This window comes from Crinia signifera, chromosome 4 (assembly GCF_055691185.1).
Source record: "Crinia signifera chromosome 4, ASM5569118v1, whole genome shotgun sequence".
Classification (NCBI taxonomy): Eukaryota; Metazoa; Chordata; class Amphibia; order Anura; family Myobatrachidae; genus Crinia; species Crinia signifera.
Window position 1 is genome coordinate 267,261,557 of NC_139220.1, and position 19,114 is coordinate 267,280,670.

At 44.6% G+C, this 19,114-nt stretch overlaps 2 protein-coding genes across 8 annotated transcripts in view; one reads left to right on the plus strand and one right to left on the minus strand.

Annotated features, from left to right (window-relative positions):
• DUSP26 (dual specificity phosphatase 26) overlaps positions 1–2,820 on the plus strand; it is a 37,546-nt gene extending 34,726 nt beyond the window's left edge. For all 4 annotated transcript variants that reach the window (XM_083184492.1, XM_083184490.1, XM_083184488.1 and 1 more), the window contains exon 4: positions 1,719–2,820. In XM_083184492.1, the coding sequence (XP_083040618.1) occupies positions 1,719–1,912 (194 nt within the window). In that variant the 3' untranslated portion in view covers positions 1,913–2,820. The remainder of the gene's footprint in view (positions 1–1,718) is intronic.
• Positions 2,821–6,932: 4,112 nt separating this feature from the next.
• Positions 6,933–19,114, minus strand: part of LOC146075349 (disintegrin and metalloproteinase domain-containing protein 9-like) — a 93,615-nt gene continuing 81,433 nt past the window's right edge. For 3 of the 4 annotated variants that reach the window (XM_083184494.1, XM_083184496.1, XM_083184493.1), the window contains 3 exons: positions 16,117–16,312; positions 12,812–12,962; positions 8,508–9,009 (listed from right to left, as the gene is read on the minus strand). In XM_083184494.1, the coding sequence (XP_083040620.1) occupies positions 8,898–9,009; positions 12,812–12,962; positions 16,117–16,312 (459 nt within the window). In that variant the 3' untranslated portion in view covers positions 8,508–8,897. Of the gene's footprint in view, positions 9,010–12,811; positions 12,963–16,116; positions 16,313–19,114 lie in introns of all 4 variants that reach the window. The other variant, XM_083184495.1, reaches the window with a different exon arrangement.

The window sequence follows — 19,114 nt, forward strand, 5'->3', positions numbered from 1 at the left end:
TGTTATGGCCATGGTGAAATGTTATCATTGTCGGCACAATGAACCCATCGACGTTATTACTATATTGTCATTCTCATATCAACATTATGAATGTCAACAGTAACATAGGGGGTGATTCTAATTCATTTGGTCCCCAGCGAATTCACAAGGTGGACTGTTGTTTACACACTGTGCACGAGCTTAATCGTATATGTGCATGTGCAGGAGACCTATATGGATGTAGTCGTAAAAACAACACAATCGGGCGCTGTGATGGGAATGTAATGTGAAGCTGCTACTAATACACCTTTTACACCGCCTCTAAACTCCGGGTGTTCAGCGGGTCAGACCCGGGTCAGAGGCGGTGTAAATGCGACATGCCGTGTCCCTTTACACGGGACTTCTACCCAGGTCCTGACCTGGGTAGAACACGGCCAGGACCTGGGTAGAGGGTGGTGTAAATGGGTACGCCGGGGGCCGTCCAACCTGCGGACCACAGCGTCCGCAGGTTGGACAGGGGGGGGGCACAGCCTGTGGCAGGGGAGGAGGTGAATGGATGCCTGTGTGCGGCATCCATTCACCTCCCGGACGGCGGCTGGTGGGTGCACGGGGACTGGGGGCAGCCCAGCAGATTACCTTAGTGCTGGGCTTGCCCCCAGTGCAGCGGTACGGGTCCCGGCGGCGGCGATCGGCGCTTGAAGATGATGTCATCTCCAAGCACCGGCGGGAGGGGGGGCGCCGGTGTAAAAGCTGCAAAACGCCGGGTCGCACCCGGCTTGATCCTGGGTCTAAAAAGCCGGGTGCGACCCGGCGTTTTGGTGTAAAAGGGGTATAATTAGGGAGTGAGAATCCCTTTAAGCAAAAAAACAGAAATACAAAAAGGTAGTAGCGCTAAGCAATAATAAATGTAAAAAACATCATTTAATAATGACATTTAGACATAAATGCACATACAGTTTAAAAATATAAAGCCCAGGCACCTAGAGTACTTTGCTACTTAGAATGGAGAATCCGTTCCTATTATACCGCCATAAGTCTTTGCAAAAAGATATCGGGAAAAAACAACAATGTCTCTCTAGTTTTGCATAGTCACCATGGCGCTTGTATCGAGGGGGCAGGATGGTGGCGTGCAGGAAGTGTTCACATGCGAACACCATGAGTTTCCTGAGCAAACCCACAAAAACAGTGGGTGCGCCCAGGAAAACGCTGGGTGCTCCCATGCAAACGCAGCCGGGCACCTTCCGGAGGAGGAGAACAGATGATGTCACAGTCCATCAGCCTCCCGCCCCGTTCGCAGACCCGGACGCCACAAGTATAGGTCAGTCCAGACTGACTTAGATTTGCCAAAACTGGGTAAAAATCATTCAATGGTCAGCAACTGCAAAGCGGCGGGGATGTGCGGACTGTGGGGGGGGGGGGGGTATTCATGCGGGCGGCATTAGATGGCTCACTAAGCAGCATCACCCCCATATACTATACTATACTGAAGCCCTCAGGAGAAGATCCTGTCATTGCCTAGCCAGTTTGCATCCGCACACCCTATAGTGCCCTCTGACACACTGCACAGATACTTACTTATTATACACAGATGCTAAAGCAGCACAAACCAGTATGCCTTTCTATTACAGGACAATTGTTGTAATTGCTATTTCTATACGTGGGATACTTGCTGTGACAGATGGCTGCATAACAAAAATAATAGAGATTGTCTTTTCATTATTTCTTGTTTCCGATGTTAGGCAAAGTCTTGGTTCATTGTGCGATGGGAGTTAGCAGATCGTCAACATTGGTGCTTGCGTATCTTATGATTTACCATCATATGACGTTGGTTGAAGCAATTACCACAGTGAAAGACCAGCGAGGAGTATTTCCTAACCGGGGATTTCTACGGCAGTTATTGCATCTGGACAACTCTTTGAGAAGGAAGCACTAGTACTTCAATTTCCAGTCATGTGCCTGCAATTAAAACCTATTACCTGTCATTCTCCTTTCCTGTGGTGGATATATTGTGGAATTCGCTCCTGGAATATATATATATATATAAACATGGATACTAAACATTTGTAATTATAGCCATCATTCAAATGCCAAATATTGCAATTGATCAAACTCCAGGAACGGGGTTCTAATCCTGTGAGAACATTCTGTCTGGAAATAAGACTAACCTCTTTCCTGAGAGACTGGGGGGGAATCTGTATCCCTTGCCATAAACAAAAGAAATGCCAGTGCTTGATCACTTGAAACTGTCAATGGAACAGATGCATATATTTGGCAATAGTGAGCCTGTGCTAAGGAGCTGGTTATAAGTACAATAGGCTTATTCGTGGGGAATTGACCAATCAGATTTGTAATAACATTTATCACACGCATTCCATAAAATTATATGTAGTTGCTGATTGGTTGCCATAGGCAACTTCTCCACTGGCTCACGTCTCCACTCTTCACTACATAATGAATAGACCCCAATGAGTGAATGCAGGATCTAAAATACATACCGAAAAAAGAAAACACTTGTTTTATACAGCGGGTGTGTATGTGCTGTAGCAGTGAATGATTATTTGGAATAGTGTAGTTTACTAACCCATACCTCCCAACTTTTGAAGGTAGGCTGGCGGGACATACCGCGCGGCAAAATTTGAGGGGCGTGGCCTGTACCTGCGATGCCCCATTTACCCGGTATGGGGGCATGCACAGCATCTATTCACGGATGACAGGGGGACTCCCAAACGGCAGTTGTGGTATATTGCATATCAATATCTTATTTTTAGCTGTGTTATTATCAATAAAACTGTTTTGTGTTTAAAAAAAAATAGAATACATTAAAGTTACGTGTTTACATATTTTTATGATTATGGTGTTTTTCTTGATACGCCATAAGTAATAGGTCAGTGCGGTGATGAGCAGAAGAGGTGTTTTATTATCAGCAGGATAATGCTGCCTTGCTATAAGTGTATTGTCTCAGGCAGTGGCGGGACCTGTGGATAGTGAACACAGGTGCAAAATATTATTTGGGCCCCCCTCCTACATCGCAACCCAAGTTCGCAATATGTAACATAGCAGTAAGTGACCGGGAAATGCAGAGCGTGGCAGGGGGAGGCAATGTGACATGGAAAAACAGTGGGTTAGAGAGGCAGCAGTGGACCACCTAGTTCTCATATACCCCGGTGCACTGCACCTGCTGCACCAATGGTAGTTCCGCTGCTGGCCACGGTTTTTAAATAATGTAGAGTTACTATTCCAAAAAGTTCAGGTTTGACTTTGCACCCACCGGTTTTATTTTACAGAGATATCCACTAATGTTACATCCAATTCGCTTATCAATCCATTGAATACAAAGATGTAATTATTTCAATTTCCAAAGGGCTGACCATTATAAGTGATAACTGTTCGGGTCTCCTAAATTGTATGGTCCAACATGCACCAAAATACACTTCACTGACTGCGCGGCTATTACCAGAGCCAGTTCCCTTTGCCTCAATTGGAATAGGTCAGGGTTTGTTTCATGAAACTAGCTGATGTCACACATATGTACACACCAGAGAAATGCAAGATTCAATTAGAAATGGAAAATCACGTTAGTGGTAGTGAGATTTTCTACAAAATGCAATCTGGGAATGATGAAAAAAAAGACAACTTTATTGGCAGAATCACATAGAAGGCTGTTAGTTGGCATACAGAAAGTACAGGATGCAATTAAAATGTGTCAAATGTATTTTTTTTAGTGTAAAAAGCTTACAAATTTTATTTATTTACAAAGGAATTTACAAAATAAGGCAAAAAAAAGCGATTTGGGGTAATCTGAGGCAACTGTAATAAAAAAAATATAAATATATTTTAAATAAAATATATATATATATATATATATATATATATATATATATATATATATATATATATATATATATATATATATATATATATATATATATAATCAAAAGCTATTTTTTTGTTGTTGAAATACTTCAAACTGTAACGGAAAAAAAAACTGGTATTGGGGTAATTAATTTTTTTCACCCAAAAATGTCATGTAATTATTGCCCCAATTAAGGTAACAAAAAAAAAACTGAGAAAACTTCCAAATGCTTAATTAGTCATTAGGGGTGTCCAAATGGTTCTGAAGTGAGTCCCAACATTTGTACCTTTTAGAATAAAGCTTTTTTTTTTCAACCTTTTTACACCATCAGGGGAATGTGAGCAAAAAAATAAATAAATGAAAAAGCATTGCGAACTTGGGATTGCAAATTCAGTTCCCATTGCAGTGTAGGCGGTGGTTTATGGCGTACCTGTTCCTTGCTAGTTCAGAGATCCCTGCAACTAAAGGGGTGTTGCAGGGATCTCTGTCCACCCCTGGCACCCACGTCAAGGGCCAATTACCATGGGAACACCCATAAAATGCTGAGCATTCCCATGGGTGCGAATATACGCAGCCACCCCTGCCCGCAGTCTCGGATGCCTGCGCTTGGCGAACAGTGTGGCGATTCACATGCGCCAGCGCATACGCACATCAGTTCCTCGTGCAAACGCACGGTGGATGCAAATAAATTAGAATGACCCCCTTTATGTAGGTATAGGTGTACCCATATCTGCAGCCCAAATAAATGGGTACATGTATGCAAATAATGTGAGATGTGCCAGGAGGCGTTTTTAATAAGTAAGCAGTCTGTGTGCGTGGATGTTTGTAAGTGTATGTGTGTATTTTTGATAGTGACAGAAGTGTATGTGTGTATTTTTGTTAGTGACAGAAGTGTATGTGTGTATTTTTGTTAGTGACAGAGATGTGTGTGTCTGTTAAGTGTAAGGTGTTAGCGCATGTGCATGTTTGAGTGAAACAGGTGTGTGTGCAAAAAATTTGGGCCCTCTCTTCCACCTTAACCCAAGTTCACAAAATACAATACAGTTAGGGTTACCACCCAGACATTGTATAGTTTGGGAAGGCCACCCCTCCGGACTCCAGTCTTAAATACCAGACTGTCCAGAGTAATCCAGGATGGGTGGTGGTAACCCTACATACAGTAGTGGGTGTTAGCTTAAAGGTAGGGGAGGAAGAGGTTGACTTAGGGCTGCAGAGGGAAAACAGAAGGCATGGGGCGGTGGAGCGTGACAAGGAGACGGTGTGTGAGAAGAATACAAGCTCAATGTCCTTGTCCTGTTTGTCGTGGGTAACAAGGGGCATGTACCTCAGTTGGGCAGGAACACAGTGGACTCTGCCCTTTGTGTTTTCTTCAGCTTTGCACTTAGTCAGGCAGGGCCACTGTCTCTGAAAAACTGTGTATTGTGTCAGTAATATATAATAAGAACTGTAGAAATGTGTATGATTGTATCAACCTAGATATTACCTAGATGCGGGTCCCCCCTGCTACCCGGCGCGAGCACAGAACGAGCAGCGGGAGGTGGAGAGCGCAGAGCCGGCCTTAGGCATAGGCCAACTAGGCAATTGCCTAGGGCATTTGGAATGCCTAGGGGCATCAGCAGCTTCTGCTGATTAAAATGATATGCAGCATGCCTATTTTGTGTGTGTGAGGCTGTTAGCGGCTGTGCGAGTCCTGTCTGCGGGTGGGTGGGTTGTGCAATAGTGTTCGGCATATGTGTAAGGGGCATTATGTGTGTCATGTATAAATGCATTAATAATGTGTGACATGTGTAAGGGCATAATGTGTGTCATGTGTATAAGGGCATTAATAATGTGTGACATATGTGTAAGGGCCATTATTTGTGTCATTATGTGTACTGTGTGATGTAACGTGAATAAGGGACACCATCGCATGATATCATGTGAATAAAGTTGCACTACTGTGTGGCATAATTTGAATTGGGGGTACTATTGTGTGGCCATGCCCCATCCCAGCAAGAACACACCCCTGTTTGGGCTGCGCACCGAATGTGTGCGCTGTTTCTATTTAAAATATTGCGGGTAGGAGCACCAAAATGATGACTGCTATGATGAGGGTTGATGATGCTGGAAAAGGGGAGCAGGGTCAGAGGTGGAACTAGTGGCGGTGCTAGGGGGCAACAGTAAAAATCTTGCCTAGGGCATAATTTAGGCTAGGGCCGGCTCTGGGAGAGCGGTATCAGTACCAAACTGACAGGCCGGCTCCCAGACCCTCCGTGAGTCTGTTCGTGTCTGCGTTCAAACGCAGACATACAGGCAGCCACAGGACTGCGATCCTCAATAGGTGTTAGCTGATATAAGCCAAAAAATACGGCAGAATTAAAATAGTGTGGCGGGGACAAACTCTGCATTAGCTAATAGTCGCAATATTATAAATTGAGGGACGGCGCAGCAATTAAAAGCCGCCGATCAGTGGGGAGACTAGGAAGCACGGGGAGAATTATTATTGAGGGATTATATTACCCCTGAAAAGGCACACTTAAAATCACCTGTTAAAATCGAAGAGCACTTCATATAGAGTGTAATAATCTCAGATAGGACTGACAAACAAAATCAGTCACAACTGACAATATAGGAATTGCACAGTGTGTATCTAACAGAAGTAATATCTCCCATGGCTAATCGTGCAATCACACAAAGGAATACATTGGTTTCCTGTTAAAAAAGGTTACAAAAGTAACATCTTTTGGATACAGAGGAATAACATTGTGAAATTATATACTTTCTCTCTGTAAAAATAATACGGTACACATATAGAGAAATAAAGTTTATTGGAAGCTCTCTCTATGGGCCTTATTTTGGTTCATTCTATCTGACAAAATCCTTCTTAGATGGACAAAACCATGTGCACTGCAGGGGGGGGCAGATGTAACATGTGCAGAGAGAATTAGATTTGGGTGAGTAATTTTGTTTCTGTGCAGGGAAAATACTGACTGCTTTATTTTTACACTGCAATATAGATCTCACTTTGAAGTAAAACCCCACCCAAATCTAATTCTCTCTGCACATGTTACATCTGCTCCACCTGCAGTGCACATGGTTTTGCCCATCTAAGAAGGATTTTGTCAGAAAGAATGAACCAAAATAAGGCCCTATATGTAGAAATACACAATAACACACAGGGACACAGATATTCTTCTTTTTCTCACATCTGTTGAAAATATTTTAATATTTCACCTTTTTATCTTTTAACTCAATAAAAATTATATTTTATATTCATTGTAAAGGACATCCAGTGCACCCTATAATATTTCTTTTCGTGTGTGTGTGTGTGTGTGTAAACTATATTCCAAGTAATGGGTAGCACCTCTGTATTGGCATAAATTAAAGGGTATTAATCCTGCATATGTAAAAAACCGGAGTAAGGGCAGTCCTATAGATATCTATTTACTCTGGTGCTGGAATCCTCTCTGCAAGACTCTGCCAGTGCCAGTTACACTGGGTGTGAACTGCCTTTAACCCCTTCAGTGGGGGGGGTTTTAATAGGGAGCGTTCCCCACTGGGTGAGTTTTATAGGGGGAGTGCTCCCTAAAAGAAACCCACCAATCTGTCTGCCGGGGCCAGGCAGCGCCCCTGAGTGCTATGTCATCCGCTGCCTGTTTCTGCCCCTCGGCAACCCGGCATTACGTTACAGAATGGACACATGGCCGAGCAGCAGCGGCAATCCCGAGAATTTTCCAGGCTTGCCAGACTGGGCACTGAAGCATTGCCTGGAAAATTCGCGGGATTAGCACTGAAGGGGATAATTCCCAAATAGCAGTTAACCAGAAAAAATGCTGTCTGTTAATTAGAGGCTTTGGGCAGTATTCAATGAGCATTTTGGCGATGTGCAGCGAATCCTGTTTCCCGGCTCCAGTATTCAACGAGTCAGGGGCTCGCTGCCCCTGACCGGCGAATTTTAACTCCTGCGGCGATGCCGCAGGGAGCCCGAGGACGGCGGCAGGCAGGGAGATGGAAGTCTCCCTGCCTGCCCCAGAACATTTGTGGGGGGGGGGGAGGTGGGCTCCCCGGGTGCCAGGCAGCCCAGGCCGGGTATATTCACTACACCCGATCATGCATATGTAATGATCGGGTGCAGTGGGCAGGGGCAGGTCCCTCAGGCAGTAGGGTCCACCCTGCTCTCTGCACTGGGCCATTCATTCAACATTGCTCAAAATGGCCTGAGGGGGGAAAGGGAAGCAGTTAGTTCTCAGAGGACCTGGTGCAATGCACCTGCTCCACCAATATAAGTTCCGCCTCTGGAGGAGTGTCCTAAAGATGACTTGAGATCAGTATGTTTGTAAATCTATTTAATTCATAAAAACATTGTATCACACAAACTGTACATAAAGGGGATTAAACAATTGCCCTGTCATAAAATCGGCTTTGGGAACTACATGTGTCCTACCTTCAGACTATGCTGAACAGAAGATAGGAATAGGCCTTAACCTGTAGGAATTACAGAACACCACAGACTTACATTTAGGGCATGGTGTAATGGGGTCTGAGATAATGGGGCAGATGTATTAAGCCTGGTGAAGAGATAAACTGGAGATAAAGTGGAAGGAGATAACGCACCAGCCAATCAGATCCCAACTGTCATATTTGAAACACAGCTGATTGGCTGGTGCGTTAACTCTTCCAAGTTATTTCCACTTTATCTCCAGTTTATCTCTTCTCCAGGCTTAATACATCTGCCCCACTGTACCTAGACATGTGAAATGCCTGTCGAATTTAGATTTTTTTTTTTTTTTTAAAGGGGCAATCATTTACGAGGCATGGTATTGCCTTGTAAATGATTGCAAGTTCTCACGGCATCCCGGATGCCCTCAGAACTCGGACGTTTCATTACATCCCGCCTTAGACTTTGTTCCTCCATACAATATAAATGTAATAATAATAAAAGCTATGTGTTCTGCAGCCAAAAGCACATGGGTTTACACAGTTAGGGGGACAGTAAGTACATACAGTATGAGGCCATCTGCAAGAGTGTGCATAGTTGTTCCTGGTCTGTGGCTTGGCAGATACATACTGTACATACATAAATAATTTACACCTCACTCTTCACATTTTCAGTGTTCTCAGAATTCCAACTTTCCTCTTCCTCTTCAACTGACTCAGATCTCTGTTCCTCACTTACTGCTTCTTCTTCCTCCTCATCTCTTTAGGGAATTAGAAAATAAATAATAAGTACCAGCTTATATTACAGTAATGTCAGCGCCGGTGGCTATGTGTGCCCCCGAATGAAGCAACACTTGAATGGCAAATACTGGTGCCATCTTGTGGCCTTTGGCACTTAAAACACACACACCCCATAGGAGGTAAGGAACAGCAATAGCCTTTTATTATACAGGATATGTTTTCTGAAGGATAGACTAGCCCTTAATATTTTCACAGTCAATAGGTCAACCCCATATGGTCGACAGGTACAAAAGGTCAACATAACACCATTTTTTTTTTCAACTCTACAGTCATCGTCCCCAAAGTGTGGCGAGGGAAGCCATACGCCTATTGTGTTGTTACAGTGTAAAACATTAAATTGAAGACAAAAAATAAGAAACCATTTTGTTGACTTTTTTGTGTTGATCATTGTCATGGGGACCTATTTGTAACTGTCAACATTTTACATGTCGACTGAAGTACTAGTTGACCATGTTCATGTCCACCATATGGGTCAACCTATATACTGTCTAACATGGGTAGACCCTTTGATCCATACCCATGCCACTGTTTGTGATATCACATTCATACAGCACAGTACTGAATATGGGGCCTGTTTATCAAATAATATTTGAAGGATATCGCCTGAAAACACCTGTTTTCTAAGGGTTACAGCAAATATTAAGTATAACCCAAATGTAACATTGAGGGTCCACAGCAAATATCCCCGATTCCTTTCACAGCTCCTCTATTTCTAAAAAAAAAAGCCGCCCTCAATGGGATCTGTTAGGCTGTGAGGTTTGCCAAGCAATGGCTTGAAGCATTCTGCAGCTGGACCACAGCAGCTAACATCATCTTCAGATGGCACTAGTCACGGTACCCTATAGGCCACACTTGGCAGAATTTACTGGAAAAGAGTTCCCTAGAAAACTTTCCTAGTTATGGCCATCACACATGCGCGGTCAGTAGATTGCATATGTGCAGTAGCATTCCCATCAAATTCCTTGATTATTGCACTTACTGGCTCACTTATGTCCTCTTTTCATACATTCCCTCCATTATCTGTAATCTGTGATTTCAACATCCCAATTGACATCACCACTGAATCCTCTGCCTCTAAACTCCTTAATCTCACATCATTGCTTGTTCTCTCCCAGTGGACCTCCTCAACCTACTATGTGAATGGGCACTCATTTGATCTCATTCACAGTTGTAATATTTCTAACTTCTCTAAATCCCTATCCCCCTCTCTTACCATCACCTCCTGTCTTTTAACTTATCCCTCTCTCCTTCTTCACCTCCGCATACCCACCCAACCCAACAGTGTAGGAAATCATTCCCTAGAGCAGATTTCTTCTATTTCAAATTGATGCTCTCCTCTTACAGTACTGAGTATGACTGCTTTCCATCTCCACACAGTTATACTCAAGAGCCTAATCACCTCTCTAACTTCAAACCCCCGTCTTCTCTTTATGACTTTCAACTCCCTCCTATGCCCCATCTTGACTCCATTCTTTACTCCCTGCCCTTGACTTTGCCACCTACTTCACATCCAAAATTGCCTCCATACTGTACGTCCAGACATCACATCCCAACTCTGACTTCTTTTTGCGGTATCTGGAGATGAAGTAATGGACCTCATCCGGTCCTCGACCAGCCCACTTCCCCACTAGATCCTTTACTCCTCTGCTACCTTTATCATTTTGCCTGATTCCATCTTGTCCACCTCCTCAATATCTCCCTCTCAACAGGCACTGTTCCCTTTGCATTCAAGCATATCTTTGTCTCCCGCAGCCTTAAAAAAAATCTACCCTTGATCCAAGCACTCTCTCCAACTAGCAACCCATCTCTCTTCTTCCTTTTGCCTCCATTTTTTTTAAACATATTGTCTACAACCACTGTACTGCTTTTCTTTCCTCCCTCTCCCTGCATGATCCATTTCAGTCTAACTTCCTTCCTCTACACTCCGCCGAAACTTCCCTCATGAAAGTCGATTATCTCTATTCTGAGAAATCTGAGCACCACTACTCTCTGCTCAATCTCTTTAACCTCTCTGCTGCTGTTGACACTGGACCACCTCGACCTCCTCCAAATTGCATGATTTGTGTGATACTGCCATTTCCTGGCTGCTCCCCTACCTGCCTGACCACTCCTTCAATGTCTTATCTCATGACTCCAACTCTCTTCCACTTCCCATAACAATAGGTATCCCCAAGGTTCTGTTTTTTGGACCCTCGTCTTCTTTCTCTCTGTGTCCTCTTTAGGGGAGCTTGTTTACTCTTTTGAATTATAATATCATCTCTATGCTAATGATGCTCAAATCTACCATTTCTTCCCTGACCTCTCCCCTAACTTAAATGTACAGCTGTCTCTCTGCTATCTCTTTTGGATGCGCAGCACTATCTTAAACTAAACATATCTAAGACAGAACTGATCATCTTCCCACCATCCTGCATAACCTCACCTCCCACAATTTCGCGGGTGTGGTATACTTCACCGACAATCGGGATTCCGACAGTCATTACTCAGACCTCGGAATCCCGACTGCACAGCGGGGGGAGCGCAATGAAGCCCCTTGCGGGCTCGCTGCCCTCGCCACGCTGCGGGCACGGTGGCGAGCTGCGTTCGCCACCTATTTTATTCTCCCTCTATGGGGGTCGTGGACCCCCACGAGGGAGCAGTCGGGATTCCGACGTCGGAGGAATGACTGACGGAATCCCAACTGTCAGGGAGCCGTCCGGCACCCCAATTTCGCTATCTGTAGGGAGCACATCTATCTCCTTTAGCTCTCATGTACGCTGTTGGAGTTATACTTTATTTCTCCCTCCCTCTTAATAAGACTCTCATTCACTCACTGGCTATCTCCAGAGTGGACGTCTGTAATCTCCTATTTGGCCTTCCTGACAAATGCCTCTACAAACTCCAATGTACACTCAGTGCTGCTATCCAGATAAACTTCATTGTTGAATGTACTACATCCACCTCCCCTCTCTTACACGCCTTTCACTGGCTCCTCTTTCCCTTCCAAATCAATATCAGACCTTATTTCCCATTACACTCCCACCAGACACCGGTCTCCTGGAAAATTATTAAAAGTTCCCAAAGCTGCATTATGATTGACCGATTGTGGCTGATTTTGGGTAATGAAGGGGGTGGCAAAAGGGTCTGTGTCCAACAGAGACTTTGTGGGAGTGCCAAGGCCAGTGTCTATGTCTTCCAATACATATATATTGGCCTTGGTTACAGAGATAACACAACATTCTAAAAAAAAAGCCTTAGGCTTACTCAGATGGCTGCTGGTACAACCAATGGTCACAATGAACCCTTTTTGTACATGCATGAAAGTGGTCTCTTAGCTACACTAGATGTGTATGGCCCTAGTTCTGCCACTGGTGTGTCAGCCCCATTTCCAATTACTACCCATCCGTAAGATGTTTGAATTGCAAAGAGGGATCTGTTTGGATACCTCTGTCCCATCCGGCAATGTGAACTAGAGAAAAACAATGTGGCATAATGGCAAATGGGGGCACTGCAATGTGGCATAATGGGAACTGAGGGCAGAGTCTGGCATTAAATTAACTAGGGCACTACTATTGGCATTGTACAACTTTTTTTGAGCATAGCGCCTATTCACTATTTTTTGTTTCATCGCCTATGTTTTGCTTATAGGGTTTTTGATTTTCTAAATTTTTATATTTGTTCGACTACAGAGCTTTTCTTCTAGGAGAGCTGATGTTTGGTCACGTTTCTATATTGTTTACAGTATTCAACACATTTAAGACCAGGAAAGGAAATCGAACTTACTCATACAGGTCAGGTCTGTATAACTTCAGTATAAACTTCTTACTAATCAGTAAGATTATTATGACAACGAGAGGCAGTATCACTAGAAATCCTACTAGTAGCCAGTTTTTTAAATGTTTCTCATCATATGAGCAGTTATTTCCACTCTTACCTGCATGGGACAAAAGACACATATCATTTTAAGATTATGTAAATACAGTACTATACATTAATTGTATTGAAATAACACTCTTTAATCTTAAATTCCCTAGATCAAGAGAATTTAAGTTACGAGGACATATTGAACAAATTGGGATTGTTTACGCTAAAGAAGAGACGTTTAAGGGGGACACACTTAACATGTACAAATTTATCAGGGGCCAATATATGGAACTGTCAATCGCCCTTTTTACTACAAAGAAGGACCCTAGGACACATGGGCATGAGTTTAGGTTAGAAGAAAACAGATTTTTTTCCCCTTAGAACAGGGGTTCCCAAACTTTTTTGAATCATGGCTCCCTACAGCATCAAAATATTTTCATGGCATCCCTAGGCCAAATGCTTCTTATCGAGAAATTCAGAAAAAAAATGTATTAAATGAAGTGCATTGTGATTATATGTCACAGTTATCTGGTGAGGGACAGGATTTGCTTCTGTTTGTCCCCATATATTATGATTGGCAGCCACAGGCACTGGTGTTGCCTGTTACATTGACCATAAATAATATGAATTGATCCTGGTCCACCAACCCAAGGCACCCCTGCAAGTGTCCTGAGGCACCCCAAGGTGCCTAGGCACACAGTTTGGGAACCACTGCCTTAGAAGGAAAAAAGTTTGGTACTTGTTTCCTAGCACAGCGCCCACTAAGCAAATTGCTTAATGGGCTATTCTGCATAGGGAAATCGCATCGCATGGGCCATTTAGAGATTTTGTACTGTAATTTATTCACTGCTCTGTGTGCCCCAGGGGATTGCAACGCATCACATCGCACCTCTCGCAAAATCGGATACGATTGCATGCAAGGGCGTAACTACCATAGGTGCAAGGGGTGCAGCTGCTGTGGGGCCCAGAGCTGAAGGGGGCCCATCTTTGCTGTCTAAGTAAATGTTTTACATATATTTATCACCATCAGTTACTAAATAGGGGGCCCTAACAAACTTTTGCTATGGGGCCCACGATTGTCTAGGTACGCCTCTGGGTGTGCGATGCCATTACATTAGCTATACAATAATATGATTGTATGTCATAAAAAGAGGTTTTAGGCACCCCTCCCACTATCCACGCCACCCCGAAGCGTGGCGAGCGCAGCGGAACGCGTCCTCCGACTTTTTTATACCCCCACTATCCACGTCGGCGCGGCGCGGAGTTGATTGCATACAGTGTGGCGAGCGCAGCGAGCCACCGAGCCCGAAGCATGGCAAGCGGACACGGAATACATGTAAAGTAATCCGCGTGCGCTCGCCACACTATATAAAATCAACTCCATGCCAAGGTGTATAGTGGGGGTATAAAAACGTCAGAGGACACATTCCGCTGCGCTCGCCACACTTTGGGGTGGCGTGGATAGTGGGGGGGGGGGTGCGTAAAACATCATTATATGTCATACAATGTTATTATTGTATAGCTAATGTAATGGCATTGCACACCCTATAAAATGGCATGCGATTGCATGCGATTTTGCGGGAGGTACGATGCGATCCCCTGGGGCACACAGAGCAGTGAATAAATGAAATGAAAAAATCGTTAGCGTACGTAGAAAATCTTGGCGCCTTTCTAGGAAACAAGTACCAAAATTTTTCACGGCCAGGGCAACCAAACTATGGAACTTTCTTCCTGGTGAGGTGGTGTCGGCAGACACAAAAAATACATTTAAAATAAGGTTGGACAAACATTTATTGGTTAAAAACATCCATGGGTAAAAATAAGAATCATAATCTATCTTTAAAAATATCAGTTTTCACTACATAAAACAAGGGTTCAGCTAATAAACCAAGGTTTACAAACTAGATGGACGCAAGTCTTTTTTCAGCCTTAACTACTATGTATCTATGTAATCTCTCTCTCCTCCCTCCCCCCCCCCCCCCCCCCAAAATAATATAAATGGATAAATGGGGGTTTTCAGAGGGCGCTTATGATAGTAAAACAATCATTTTATGTTGCCATTAACATTTAATATAAAATGTACAAACATATAAAAAGCCCATAACAGGGTATCAAAGTGGTGAACAATCGTATGTAGGTACAACTCAGTTCAGTTGATTTTTTTGGGCCGAAAACAAGGTGCCCAACGGGTTTCGTCATGTCATGACTTCATCAGGGGCAGAAAATGCATCTGACAATAACTATGTTAGTCTTATATAAGAGTATCTGTAGACAGACATTTCAATATCTGTCCGATATAATTCAGGGCAACAAGATTCGTCCTCAGATTGAGTGATAGTTAGGGGATTTCTAGAATGAAAAATCACAAATATAATCTGATATAGAGCAGTAATGTGGTGCACTGTGATTCACTGATGAAGGGGTGAAATATCACCGAAATGTTGATTTATGGAATAAACTGACACGTTTTGCTTTCACCTTCTAACTGAAGACTCTGAGTGATGCTTCATTCTAATATATATATATATATATATATATATATATATATATATATATATATATATATTATATAGATAGATAGATAGATAGATAGATAGATAGATATTTTAAGTTTACAATCTCCTGAGCAGTAATCACTTTTGTCAAGGCAGATGGAGTTGGATTAAGAAGGGAGTCATATACGTAAAAGGTATTGGGTCATTATGTCGACACACTTAGGGTTGACCACTGAATTGGGTTGACCACTGAAGGTTGATATGGCTTAGGTCGACATCTGAAACATGCCTAAGGTTGACATGTGCTGAGCGCCATGAAGGCCTGTCCTCTTGTCCATGTAAAATCCAAACAAGTACCTGCTAAATCTGTTATACGCACCAGACGCCTCCCGGATCCATGGATGTCTTGTCCACGTAACAGTACCCCTGTGAGAGAAGCCCGAATGATTGTGTGTACATTTGTGGCTCCTCCCACATGCCAGGGGTAGCCCCGCCCACCAGCCAAAGGCTGGCCTCCATATGCATTAAAGTTTTATTTTTTAGGTATGTGTGTGGGTATTTATTTAACTATTTGTACTAAGAGAAGGCTAAACATACTTTACCCAGGAGGTTATAACAAAAAGAAGCATTGGGAAGATTGTGCTAAATGTATAATTAAATTGGAGCAGGAAACACATACATATGAATAACAATAAACCATTCTGGTTGTTTTGCTACATGTAGACTTACTTGGGCCAAATAACTGTTTGCATTGGATATCAGCATTTTGGCAAAGTCCTCTGTACCAAAAGCTCCTGTTACCATCACATGGGTTCCCATTTTCCTGAAAGAAATCGTTAGGACAGGCTGCATTTGTTCCAGAGCAATATTCAGGTAGGTCACATTCAGCAACCGCTTTCCTGCACAGTGTCCCATCTTGAAGGATCTAATACATAATATAAATGTATATGGCAGCATAAACAGTGGTTGTTGAATTTTCATCCTTAATACTGTGCACAAAGTCAGGGCCATCTTAACCACATTGTAGGCCTGGGGCAAAGCAAAGCATTTGAGGCTTCGTACACACCCATTCACAGGAACAATTGTAAACAAAAAGAAAATCATAACCTACCCCTCCTGTGGTTCAGTGCCATCTCTATACTTGCTTCCATACAGTGAATGGCTTTTAGCACTCTGATTGGTGGATAGCTCCAGCCATCCACCAATCAGCATCCTAACAGCCATTCACTGGCTGCAGGCTGGGAAGTAGGAAAAAGAATGCTACCTGTTAACTCTATGTGTTATTCTCAATCAGAGTGACCAGGCAGCATTCTCTACTGCCTCACAAGAAGCTTGGGTGGCATATGCCCACAACCCAATCTTCCCCAGCTACAAAGCCCCCTAGAATTGGGGGGTGGAGGGGTCCTTGGGCAGCTGCTCATTGAGCTCATACATTTTGATGGTCCTTCACAAAGTGATGCACTGGGGTGTGGTATATGGTCCCGACAGTCGGGATCCTGACAGTCATTAGCCCGACGTCGGGATCCTGACTGGCCAGACTCATACAGCGGGGCGAGCGCAACAAAGCTCCTTGCAGGCTCGCTGCGTTCGCCACGCTGCGGGCACGCTGGCTCGCTACACTCGCCACCTATTCTATTCTCCCTCTATGGGGGTCATGGACCCCCATGAGGGAGAATAGCCAGCAGGTTTGAGCGGCTTTCAGTTCAAAGCCGCCCAGTGTGTATGCTCGGGCGATGAGCGGTGAGCGCTGCTGCGCACGCCCGCAACATCGCCGGGAAAGCCGTTCATCTGCTGGTTATACCAGCAGATGAGCGGCTTTCAGGACAGCTTTGCATAGCATTGTGCTATGCAAAGCAGTCCACACCCCTCCATCGGCGCCGGGCAGGGGGAAAGCCGCTCTGTGTGTATGCACTGAGCTGCTTTCCCCGCGCATCATCGCTGTCCATACACGCTGGGCATAGTCACCCAGTGTGTATGGACCTTTATAGTTCATAACTCTCATTATATTGGTCAAATCTGCATTAGTCTCCAGAATATACAGATGGAGCCCTCCTCATTTAGCCTGTTAATTGGATTAAGTGAGTAATAGGATTACTACAGATGGAGCCGGCCTTATCCTTTCAGTGGATGGAGTTTCTACCGTCATCCACGCCGGCGGCCAGCTCCCGTCAGGGGGCGCGCGCACAAAACGCCAACGCGCCCAGTGGCAACGGAGCTTGGCGGGGGGTCCCCAATGCCTCCCCTGCCGTCTCCACTGGTCCCCCACGCCGCCCGACCCCCCCGACCTGGGCAGCGTCTCCCGAAGCGGAGACAGACAGGGAGTCGCCTGTACCTGTCCCGGCTGTAAGGGCAAATAAGGTCCACCCAGACTCTGTTACAGGCAGGTCTTAGGAGGGGACAACGCAACCACCAAAGCAGGAGGACAGAAAGGGGAAATACTAGCTAAACCCCTACAAAAGTACGGGGAATCCCCAGAGGCCTGAAGGGACCAACTAAGCTCAGAAGATGAACTAATCAAGCATGACTGCAACAATGCATAACAGGTGTAATGTAAGAAATATAATAATGGCAACAATGCACAGATGGTATATAAGTGGCAACAATGCACCAGAGATGGTATATAAGTAAAGTGGCAACAATGCACAAAAGATGGTATATAAGAAATACTGAACAGGGTGACTACTGCAGGGGGAACCCCTGACTTATCTGTGAGATGGATGAACCACAGATGAAGTCAGACCAGCAGCAGCAGGAGAGAATGCCAATACGGAGCTTCTGCAGGGAACCAGGAACACGACCAGACACCAGGCAAGGCAAAGGGACACCGGCTATTTATTCAAACTAGCCGCCCTCCGGTCGCTGACGTCAGGCGCCAGCTCCGGAAGCCGTCGGGGGCGGAAGTTCGGGGACGATGTCCGGCAACCTCCGAACGCCCGGCTGCTGCCAGGACAGAAGCTCGGACATTGCCTGGCAACGTCCCTGAGGCTTCACAGAAGTGCTGCGTCCGCCGCCTGAGCCTGTCCTCCGTGGCATAGGTGGCGTGGCCGAGGTGGACGGCGGCTAACACCCCTACTGTATGTTCTATGTATTGTATTGCTGCTGAGAACAATAGGATAGCCAACGACCTAAGGAACAAAGTTGACTGGAGCTCCAACTGTATGATATAAATATGAAAGAGGATTAAAGCTGCATCTACACTTTGCATTTTAGCAGGATGCAGTCGAACAGGAGCTGTTTAACCCTGTTTTTTTCAGAATCAGCATCAGGCTTTTGGAACCGGCCCTGGTTCCCAAAATACGGGGACAAAAAAAGGGGTTCCCCCCTCTCCAGAGCACCCCAGGTCTGGGCTGAAGCTTGGGGCTATCCTCTGGACTGTGGACGCGGGGTTGATAGCTGGTTAATAATTAATATTGCCCGTTACAGTGCCTGTCCCACATCCTGGTACTTGGGAGAACCACATGTGGGGCATTAAATGCCCGCTGGTACCTATAGTGCCCCTGTGAAGGTGATATTAAAATAAACACAAACAAGGATTTTAAAATATTTTATTAAACTGCTTCTTTTTTCGTCACCCAGGGGCAAACCCATCCCCTAATGGCTTCGGCACCCAGTGGACAGTGGCCTTTTATGTTCCTTTGCATGGCCGCTACCTCCCCAGGGCTTAGGCATCTTCATCTGTGTTCTTCACCTGAGGGCGGTGGCCTTTTAATCTCTTTTGCATGACAGT